General features: G+C 38.6%; 1 protein-coding gene across 1 annotated transcript in view; it reads right to left on the minus strand.

Annotated features, from left to right (window-relative positions):
* The window catches only part of eys (eyes shut homolog), a 425152-nt gene that overhangs the window by 387441 nt on the left and 25520 nt on the right, over positions 1-12191 (minus strand). Inside the window, exon 3 of the mRNA XM_041789003.1 lies at positions 3334-3450. Coding sequence (XP_041644937.1) covers positions 3334-3450 — 117 coding nt within the window. The remainder of the gene's footprint in view (positions 1-3333; positions 3451-12191) is intronic.

A 12191-nucleotide genomic window follows, 5' to 3' on the forward strand; every position in this document is an offset into this window, starting at 1 on the left:
CAAGTTCACAGACATAAGCCTCGAGTAATTTATTTAAATCACCACGCAAACAACATGATTGTGTTTTTGTCTGTTCTGTTGAATGGCCTTTTATGAATAGATGTATAGAGAAAGCATTAGCATTCTTCAGAGTATGTATTTTTTAATGCATCAGCATGCAACTTAATAATAGTTGGGGCTTTGCTGATCAAACAAAGATAAATTGAAATAAAAAAAAGGAAAATGACATTTTCAAAACCATACTTCTAATTGAGCCTTTGATTGAACCTTTGCAATAAGACATTTTTAACAACAGCAAACCAGCCATGAGGAAGAAGACCATGTAAAATCTCAGAGTAGGGTCGATGACTGCTGAGGTGCATGGTGGGCTAAAGTCACCAACGCTCTGTTGATTCCTGAAGACTTCTGAATTTAGACTGGGATTAATGTAAGCACAAAAATGGTGCAGCAGGAGCTTCACGGAATAGTTTCTATGAACTGGAATTTTAAACAAACTTGAATTGCTATGATTGTATGTATAGTAGATTCAGAAATTATTCAGAACCCTTTCACTTTTAAAATTTGGTTATGTTGCAGCCTGATACTATGGTTTTAAAAATAAATCTATTTTAATGAATCTACACTCAGTACCCCATCATTACAAAGCGAAAACAGAACTTTAAAGTTTCTTGCTAATTTGTTAAATATAAAAACCTGAAATATCACATTGAAATAAATACTGAGACCTTTTGCAAAAAAAAAAACTTGACACTTAGCTCAGGTTCCTCCCATTTCTCTCAATCATTGCTGAGATGTTCCAACACCTTGACTGGAGTCCACCTGTGGTAAACTAAACTGATTGGACATGATTTGGAAAGGCACACGCCTCTCTTTAGAAGGCCTCACTGCTGACAATCGATATCAGAGCATATTGCAGGTCTTGAGGTCAAAGGAACTGCCTGCAGAGCCCAGAGACAGGATTGGGGAAGGATACAAAACAAATGTCTGCTGCACTGAGGGTTCCCAAGAGCACACTGGCCTCCATAATTCACAAATGGAAGAAGTTCGGCACAACCAGGACTCTTGCAAGAGCAGGTCGCCTGGCCAAACTGAGCAATCAGGGGAGAAGGGTCTCAGTCAGAGAGGTGACCAAGAACCTGATGGTCACTCTGATTCAGTTTCTGAGATCCTGTGTGGAGATGGGACAGAGTTCCAGAGGGACAACCATCACTGCAGCCCTCCACTGATCTAAGCTTTTGGTTGTATGGCTAGACAGAAGTCTCTCCTTAGTGCAAAACACATAAAAGCCTGCTTGGCTTTCACATGGAGGTTTTTGCAAACTCTTGGCTTGAATTATGCTCTGATGTGCACTGACAGCTGTGAGGCCTTCTGAAGAGAGGTGACTGCATTTCCAAATCATGTCCAGTTCATTTAATTGACCACAGGTGGACTCCAGTTACAGTGTAGAAACATCTCAGCAATTATCAAAAGACATGAGAGTAAATGTGATATTTCATTTTTTTTAAAATGTTTTTATTAATTTGCCAAAAACAGAAAGTCTGTTTTCACTTAGTCATGGTGGGGTTCTAAATGTAGACCAAATCAAAATTGCAATTTCGGCTGAAATTGCTTGGGGATGCTGAGAATTGTGGAAGAACTGCTGAAATAGCCAAAATCACAAAAATAGCTGAAAATAGCATAAAAATAGCATAAAATAGCATAAAATGGCATTCATTTGCTCAAAAAGGATAAAAATAGCTGAAAGTAGCCTAATAAAACTTAAAATAGCCTAAAAATAGCTGGTTGTAGCCTTAAAATAGGTTAAAATAGCATAAAAATAGTTGATTTAGGCCTAAAAGTAGATAAAAATTGCATTTAATGGCTGAAAAGGCATAGAAATAGCTAAAAATAGCATGAAAATGGCCATTTTTTAAAATTAAACAATTCGTCAGTTGAATGACTAAGAAACTGAATTTTTTAAAAGTTTAAACGGTGTCAATACGACAAAGTATGAAGGAGGAGATAGCCAGCGTGGAAGAAGAAGAATAAACAAAATGGCTGACGTGAATATCAATAGTGTGAATACTCAGCATCCCCACTAATTTATGAAAATATAAATATTTTTTCAACTGTAGCATCAGATCGTGACATGACAAAATTGAAAAAAGCAAAGGGGGTCTGGATCAATAAATTGTTTATCAATGCACTGAAATTTATAACCAGAATTTTTGTCATCAAAGCTGAGGTTGTCAAATTTATTGAAATCAATTTTACAGCCGATTTATCCCACTTCAGTCTTTTTTTTAAATCATGCAAAATGGGAACATCAAGCAGTCAAACCAACTACAAGTGCCAGATCATGTTTAAATGCAGCTGAAAAACTGGATGAATATAAAGTCTCCATAATTCAACCTCAGTATCTTTAAATATGTGTGGACAGCTGTGTTGTATGTGCTATTTTTATGACAACAAAAAACTCAGCTCTATCAAAAAGACAGGAAAATCTGTTTCATCATTACTGTATTAAAACGTTTTTTGTTTTGTTTTAAATAATGTAATATTAAGATTTAACTAAAGATCCATACTTGGCATCTGTGTGTTGGTGCTACTTTTAGAGAAAACATCACAGCCTGAGGCATAATCTAATTTTTCAACCATCAGTATAATTTAGAAGACTCCATGAAGAATTGATATTTAGCGTTGAACGGAACAATAAAGAAGATATTCTTCTTTTAGAAATGAGCTAGATTAAATAAAACGATGCTTTGGGTTGCAGCCAGGCCATCCTCAGCCTTTTCTTCCCCTGGCAGCTCACAGAAGCTGACCAGTTTCAAAGTTTTAAATTTAATAGGCTAAGCAGAAACAATGTCCAATAAATCCTCTTTTAATTGATTGCTGTAAACCTTTGTTTTATCAACTGTGACACGCTCAGTTAGCCAGCAGTTTAGCCCCGGCTTTTTACAGCCGCATGTCAGCGCTCGTAACATGAGGTATTTGATTTGGAGTGGCCGCTTCATATATTATGATGACAAATATAACATCTAGTGGGATCAGCTTTAAAGCCCATGAGGAAATGCTGATCTTTAAAAGATATATGGCTTTTGTAGTTTCCAGCTTTGACCTTTTCCAAAGATAGCTGCCCCTTCGAGGCAAATGACATGGCAGTGCAGAGTGGATGTAGAAAAATCGCTCTCGCTACCTTTAGTAAAGCGTATTAAAAAAGTGACCATGACTTCTCTTTCAGGGGTCAAAACTGTAGTAAGATTCAAAGCCTGTGTTACAATGGAGACAGATGATCTACTCATACTATACAAGCAACAATCTGGCTGATGAGAGGCTGCCTGAGTGCCTTACCTGAGGATCCTGTGTCACAGATGCATTTGAAGGAGCCAGTCGATGCTGGAACACATCTCCCATTCTCACAAATTCTGTCACAGTTTTCTTTACCAATGACTTCGGAGCAGTTCACCCCTACAAAATAGAAAAAGGGGGAAAAACAGCATGCTCAATAATGGGGAAAAATAAGCATCTACCTGGATTATGATGATTATCTGCATATGCAAAGACGGTACAATTTATTTGAGCTTCTAAGTTAAAAATTAGGATTAAAATGTGAAGGGATGCAGATGGCCTAGTGATTAAGGTGTATCCCATGTACGGCCTGTGGCTCCATTCCTGCATGTCTCACCCCCACTCTCTCATCCCTGCTCACAGCTCTATCCACTGTCCGCCTAAAAAAAAACATCTAAAAAAAAAGTACTGCAGACCAAGGCAGAGTTGTCATATACAAGATTTAGAATTTTAAATTAATACCAGCTAAAATCAAACAATTTCAATACCTTCTTTAATACCATTGTAATATAAAAGACAACCATCTGGATAAAGTCAATCAGGTACCAGCCTGGACAACTGTTGAGGACATTTTTCAAGACAGTCTGGCTGCAGACCACAGCTCACAGCCTTTACACTGCTTTCCACATTATTAAGGAAATGACATTTTTCTCTTATTTTCCAAAATATTTATACAAATGACAGAGTATTTTTCAAGTCATCAGCCGTTAGAACATAATTCGAATGTTTTTGAACAAACTTCATAATGATAACTGTTTTTTTTTCTTTTTTTTTAATAAAAACCCCAAAATGCACGTTTCTACATTATTAAGCATGACAGAGTTTCAAAACTTTTTTTGGTTGTAAAGAACTGAAAATGGTCGTTCATTGAATTTGCAGCATTAGGAGGTCATGTTTACTGAAATCAAAAATTTTAATCAAAAACATCTTAACAGGCCAAGTTACATGTAGGAGCCCTTCTTTGATATCACCTTCACTATTCTTGCATCCATTGAACTTGTGAGTTTTTGGAGAGTTTCTGCATGAATTTCTTTGCAAGATGTCAGAATAGCCTCCCGGAGCTGCTGTTTTGATGAGAACTGCCTCCCACCCTCATAGATCTTTAGCTTGAGGATGCTCCAAAGGCTCTCAACAGGGTTGAGGTCAGGGGAGGATGGGGCCCACACCATGAGTTTCTCTCCTTTTATGCCCATAGCAGCCAATGACACAGAGCTATTCTTTGCAGCATGAGATGGTGCATTGTCATGCATGAAGAAAATTTTGCTACAGAAGGCACTGCTCTTCTTTTTTTTTACCATGGAAGAAAGTGGTCAGTCAGAAACTCTATATACTTTGCCGAGGTCATTTTCACACCTTCAGGGACCCTAAAGGGGCCTACCAGCTCTATCCTCATGAATCCGGCCCAGAACATGACTCTGCCACATCCTTGCTGACGCCACAGCCTTTTTGGGACATGGTGGCCATCCACCAACCATCCACTGCTCCTCCATCTGGACCATCCAGGGTTGCTCTGCACTCATCAGTCAACAAGACTGAAAATGAGTCTTCATGTATTTCTGGGCCCACTGAAACCATTTCTGCTTGTGAGCATTGGTTAGGGGGGGCTGAATAGAAGGTATATACACGACTGCAAGCCTCTGGAGGATTCTCCACCTTGAGGTTGATGGGACTCCAGAGGCACCAGCAGCTTCAAATACCTGTTTGTTGCTTTGTAATGGCATTTTAGCAGCTGCTCTCTTAATCCCATGAATTTGTCTGTCAGAAACCTTCCTCATTATGCCGTTATCTGCACAAACTCAGCAAGGATGTGGCAGAGTCATGTTCTGGGCCGGATTCATGAGGATAGAGCTGGTAGGCCCCTTTAGGGTCCCTGAAGGTGTGAAAATGACCTCGGCAAAGTATATAGAGTTTCTGACTGACCACTTTCTTCCATGGTAAAAAAAAAGAAGAGCAGTGCCTTCTGTAGCAAAATTTTCTTCATGCATGACAATGCACCATCTCATGCTGCAAAGAATAGCTCTGTGTCATTGGCTGCTATGGGCATAAAAGGAGAGAAACTCATGGTGTGGGCCCCATCCTCCCCTGACCTCAACCCTGTTGAGAGCCTTTGGAGCATCCTCAAGCTAAAGGTCTATGAGGGTGGGAGGCAGTTCACATCAAAACAGCAGCTCCGGGAGGCTATTCTGACATCTTGCAAAGAAATTCATGCAGAAACTCTCCAAAAACTCACAAGTTCAATGGATGCAAGAATAGTGAAGGTGATATCAAAGAAGGGCTCCTACATGTAACTTGGCCTGTTAAGATGTTTTTGATTAAAATTTTTGATTTCAGTAAACATGACCTCCTAATGCTGCAAATTCAATGAACAATCATTTTCAGTTCTTTACAACCAAAAAAAAGTTTTGAAACTCTGTCATGCTTAATAATGTGGAAACGTGCATTTTGGGGTTTTTATTAAAAAAAAGAAAAAAAAAACAGTTATCATTATGAAGTTTGTTCAGAAACATTTGAATAATGCTGTAATGGTTGATGACTTGAAAAATACTCTGTCATTTGCGTAAATATTTTGGAAAATAAGAGAAAAATGTCATTTGCTAAATAATGTGGAAAGCGGTGTATATGGAGTTTGTTACAAACTCCAAGTGGGTTTTCATGTCTTTTGCTCTGAGGTGCTTCTGTCTAACCACTCTGCCATAAGCCCAGATCAGTGGAGGGCTGCAGTGATGGTTTTCCCTCTGGAACTTTGTCCCATGTCCACACAGGATCTCTGGAGCTCAGTCAGTGACCATAAGTTTTTTGGTCCCCTCTCTTACCAAGCCCCTTCTCCCCCGATTGCTCAGTTAGGCCAAGTGACCAGCTCTTGGAAGAGTCATGGTTATGCCAAAGTTCTTCCATTTGTGAATTATGGAGGCCACCGTACTCTTGAGAACCTTCAGTGTGGCAGACAGTTTTTCTCCATTCATCTGAGCTTTGTAGCGGAGTGGCTAGACAGAAGCAAAATGCAAAATCCATGAAAGCCTACTGAGTTTGCAAAAAAAAAAAAAAAACCCTGAATGACTCAGACTATAGGAACAAGATTCTCTGGTCTGATGAAACCAATACTGAACTGTTTGGACTTAATTCTAAACATTATTCTGGAGAAAAGCAGGCACCACTCATCACCTGGCAACACCGGCCTAACAGTAAAGCATGATGGTGGCAGCATCATGCTGTGGGGGTGTTTTTCACCAGCAGGGACTGGTCAGGGTTAAAGGAAAGCTGAAGGGAGAAAAGTACAGAGATTCTCAATGAAAACCTGTTTTGGACTTCAGACTGGGCTGAAGGTCCACGTTCCATCATGACAATGACCTGGAGCACACAGCCAAGACAGGAGTGGCTTGGGGAGAACTCTGTAAATGTCCTAGAGTGGCCCAGCCAGAGTGACCCCTATCCAACCTCTCTGAAGAGACCGAAAAAATGGTTGCACACTGACAACACCATCCAACCTGACTGAGCTTGAGAGGATTTGAAAAGAAGAATGGCAGAAAATCCTCAATCCAGGTATGCAAAGCTTGTTGCATCATACTGAATTGGACTTGAGGCTGTAATTGCACAAAGGTGCTTCAACTCAGTACTGAATAAAGGGTCTGAATAATCATGCCAATGTGATATTTCAGTTTTTCAGTTTTAATAAATTAGCAAAAGAAATTTAAATTCTGCTGCACTTTGTCATGATGGGGTACTGAGTGTAGATAAACGACAGAAAAAAATGAATTTAATCGACAGTAATATGAGGCTGCAACCCCAAAAAAGAAAATCCCTGAAGCATTTGCACTGTTTCCTATTCTTTCCTACCTGTTGGCACGTTGGCATGTCGTTGGATACCAGCGAAAGTTAAACACAGCTGTCAGTACGTACAGGAAGCATGCTGATTTTATGGAATTATATCCATTATGTTGAACGTTTGAATGAAAGGGAGTGGGGCATTATTATAGTGAGTCATTTATTCAAAAGCTTGTAATGTATTGTTTCCACTGGAACAGCTGTGCTGTGCAGACATTTCAGGTCGACGTACTGTAATACACAAAGTTTTTATATAATACTGGTTTCCTTTTCTTGGCTCATTGTACGAAAATAAAGAGCTGTGAAGGTTATCACATCTGTTTTTTACTGTTGTCAAGCTGCAGAGTTAGAGATTATGAGCAGTTAAACTAGGCTGTGGAATGACCTTAGAGTCAACTTATTCCAAGGCAGACATACTGGAAGCTATGGGCTCTTTTTAAGACTGACATTTGGAACAAATAGTTGAAGAGTTTTAATTTTTGATAAAGCAGAAGTACTCTAACGTGTTCTTTAACTAGCTGCTTTTCTGAGTAATTTAGTTACATAAATGCAACTTTTAAAAATAATGTTATCCAACAATGGTATAAATGTTTTTCTAAGTTCTTTCTATGAATCAATAAACAATGTCTGATTTTTCTCTGAATCACTGATTTTTGTGTAACTTGTGGTGCTTGTTCTCTCTACTTAATCTCAGATTGCCCACTGTTGTGTTCTCTCTCTCTCTCTCTCTCTGTTGTGTATGAAATACTTGGGGTTGAAATCAAGACTATATAGCCAATAAGTCTCTGTTTTAAAACTTAATTTCCTATGGTACTATCAAACATAAAAATAGCACATTGCATTGTTGTTTTTAATTTGCATTGATTATTTCAACATTTTATACACATACAGCACACTCATGAACATGCTGGCTTTATATTAAATTAAAAGTAGTTATTAAGTTGTTTTTAACCAGGCTGAAAATGTGTATTTCTGCGGTTCCATGGCTTGCAGTTTTTCGATGTCAGCATCAATAACAGAATTCTTGCAGATATTTACAACCCCTATATCCAGACTCTCTACATCTTTAAACAGAGATTACCTTCACATTGGCTTCATTTTTCAGTACAAAAGGTTGTTGCTTGAGTATAACCTGATTATTTGGGCTCAGAAGTAAAAACAAAGAAAAGCATTTCAAAGTTGAGATGTCTGTTGGATGCACACATGAACCTCTGATCACAGTGTCACAGCAGATCCCTAATCTTTTCCAGTTTCTTACTTTAAATCATTTTTAACACTGTCCATGTTACCCTCCTCCTACACTCATTTACACTCAGAAATAATGGACTATTTGTGCAGTTCCATGCCATAAAACCTCAATAAAACCCATGTCAATTGCTTTTATAACATAACCACACAGTGAAATTCAGCAGGGGGTGAGTACTTATGTAAGGAGTTGTAGTAGAGCTGCAGGGGGAAAATGATTGCTGCTAAGAAACTGTGAAAAACTTGTTTTGAATGCAGGCTTATTTAATATTAATGCTGTTTGCATTATTCTGGGGTGTTTGGGTTCAGCAGAAAACATGATGTGATGTTTGAATGTAACTATGAGAGTTCAATACTGACAAGTAAATGATGTATGTTTCTAGGGAAATGGAGTATTTGTTTCGTGATAAACATGATCTCATGCACGTGATCACTGATAAAAATTTTCAGACAGATCTACTCAGAAGTACCTAGGCAACTCTTGCATATTTTTAATGCACATTACCAAGACCTTTTTTTTTATCAACTACTCATTTTTCTTTATTCAAAAACAACAAAAAAGAAACTAAGTTACATTTATTTCAGTAGATTGAACAAAACTAGTTTCATTTCCAAGTAAACTCAACTAGTAAAATCAACTTAGCTTTACAATGTAGTTGAACAAAATGACCTTGTCCCATGTAGTTTTTGGTTTCCCTCCTACTGTAGGAATAAATTATAAGCATCCTTTACTTTGTGAGTAAAAATGCTTTTGGACAAAGATTACCATGTCTCTGTCTTCACCTCAGCACTGAGGTTATCAAAGACAGCTTGAATTTTCAATTGCAAATAGCCGACTGACAGTCAACTCAATGTCAGGAACAACATGAGTAATGGAACCCCAAAACAATCTCTGTACAACAGACCACATCTAAACACTCTGCCCAAAAGCATCATGGGAAAATTCTGCCTATACATGCCATGATTTGAATTCCACCAATCTGATCCACCTCCACTGCCACGTCCTCAGTCAACAGTTCAGCTATCCCTAATTGTTAGAAAAGCACTAATCAATTTGAAATTACCCAAAATGCACCACAGCGGACATTGACTCATGGGTAGAGTAGTATTTTGTAGTTTTGAAAAACAGAATGAACCTGAGTAAAGATAACAACATTAGGTTTAGTTAGGTGGATGAATTTGGGAAGACTGGCTTATATAACCTAAGGAAAAAAACACACAATGTCCTGCGTTTTGAACAAATATAAATGACTTCAAAATTCGGGGTATCTATGTACAGCAGGAAACGTGGATTTTTATTGTTGATATCACAGATAAAATTGAGTTAAGTTTACTTTTGCTCAGACTCATTTTATTCAGTGTTAGATCAGCAGCACTGTTGATTAGGTTAACATGAACCTGCATTAAAATCAGGCATGATTCTGTACAGGGACTCACTGCACGGGCTCAAGAACACTATCAGAAATCTCTGTCTGTCAGCAGAGTCTGCTGTACCATTCGCAAATGTAAGTTAAAGCTGTATCATGCAAAGAAGAAGAAGCCGTATGTGAACAAAAGTCCACAAATTCCACCATCTGCTCTGGGCCAAAGATCATTTAAAATGGACTAAGGCAAAATGGAAAACTGTTCTGTGGTCAGATGAATCAAAATTTGAATATTTTTTTGGAAACCACAGACACCATGTCCTGCAGACAAAAGAGGAGAGGGACCATCCAGCGTGTTATCCTAGCACAGTTCTACAGCATGCATCTCTGGTGGTATGGGGTTGCATTGGTGTCTATGGCGTGGGCAGCTTACAAATCTGGAAAGACACAAAAAATGCTGAAAAGTATAAAGAGCCCATCTCATTCATACAACCTCTTTCAGCAAGACAATGCCAAACCCTGCTGGCAACCTCCGGTCCTGAAAAATGCAGCCCATGTGGAAGTGCAAAAAATTTGCAATTCAGTGAGTGGTCACTTGAGGCTGGCTGCACAAACACTGGAAGTCACGTAGCACACAACACGTTTAAAAGCTTCTTTTTTTACCCTAGAAATAAACTGGTTTACAGCCTGGTTCAACAGACCAAACATGTCCCATTAGCTAATGTGTTTATAAACACAGACTGTATGGGGGGTGATTTTTTTTGCACCACAATCCTTTCCATTATATTTAGTGAAAACCTGACTGCGCACTGATTGGTGCATCTAATTTGATTTACAGATAGCTTGATAGGCGGACGCTATCTGTCTGTCAACAAGAAGGCTAGCTTTGGTGACAGCTTTGCTGACAGAAAGTTAAGCAAAGTGGGCGGGCTCTCATCTGCTGTTAGGTTGAGACAGCAATTTCAAGATGGAAGCTGCCATGGATTGGTTTCAAAAGCTGTTTGAGTCTGCCAATTGTAATCAGTCAGCTGATGTCACACAGGCTTTGTCCAATTCTTTTTACAGTTTATGGCTAAACCACATACCACATGACTTCACAGTAGAAAAGTCCAGGTGCAGAACTGGCCTGCCTGCAGTCCAGACTTTCAATTTAGCACCTCATAAAATGAAAAATCCAGCAAAAAAAGACCCAGGCATTAGAGTCCTACATTAGACAGGAATGGGACAACATTCCATTCCCAAAACTCCAGCGACTGGATTCCTCACTGTCCAGATGTTTACAGACTGTTGTTAAAGAGGGGATGCTACACAATGGTAAACATGACCCTGTCCCTACTTTTTTGAGAAGTGTTGCTGCAATCAAATTCAAAATGAGCTAATATTTATGATAAAATGTAAAATGTCTCATTTTCATCTCATGTGTTGTTTATATTCTATTATGACTAAACTATGGGTTTATAAGATTAGCAATCACTGCATTCTGTTTTATTTACATTTCACACACTGCCTCAGCTTTTTTAGAATTGGCTTGTTAATCATTTTCTTCTTATCTGAAATTAATTACAAATTTTGACAGCATTATTACAGATTTATTGTCTGCTCCAGGAGCAGGCAGCACTGTTTTCACTTATTCAGATCAGCGCTCCCAATAATAGGAGGGATAAATCAATGTCTTGTCAATAGCTGTTACTGTTTGTCACTGTTAACAGAGAGATGCTGTGCATTAACATCATTGTTATACCTGAGAACTGTTATCCTACACAGGGTTCAAACACCGTTTTCAATGCTCTGCCTGTTCCCATGTATGCTTTCTGTCTCTCTCTCTCCCCCGCTGGGCCACACAAACACTCGCACTGACGACCTGGGAGGACGTTACAGCGAGACACATCACAGAGCGCATTGAAGACTCCTGCATACAAACACCCCAATTAAACAGTCAAAACAAGGTAAAACTTTCAGAATTTGCATAGTTCTAACAGAGTTTTAAAGGTTATTTAAACTATGTAGGGACTGCATTAAAACTGGCAGGACAACTTTAAATAGAGTAAAGTTACAAAATTCTTGGACACATAAACATATAAAAAATGGTTGATTTAGTCATAATTTTCATGTTTGGCTTTTATATTTGTTCGTGGATAAGGATTCTCTCATAAGATTTTAGATAAGTTAAGATACATTATATGGACAAAAGTATTTGTCCACACCTGTTAATTATTGAATTCAGGTGTTTCAATTGGACCTTTTGCTGCAGGTGGGTTAGGGTTAGGGTTAGTATAAAATTAAGCACCTAGTCATGCTGTCTCCATTTGCAAATATTTGTGATACATAGTGGGTCTTCAAATGGCTCCAAGCATGGTGTAATGGATGCCACCTTTGCAATAAGATGGTTTGTGAAGTTTCTTCGCTGCTGGATATTCCACAGTCAATGGT

This window comes from Cheilinus undulatus, linkage group 6 (assembly GCF_018320785.1).
Source record: "Cheilinus undulatus linkage group 6, ASM1832078v1, whole genome shotgun sequence".
Taxonomy (NCBI): Eukaryota; Metazoa; Chordata; class Actinopteri; order Labriformes; family Labridae; genus Cheilinus; species Cheilinus undulatus.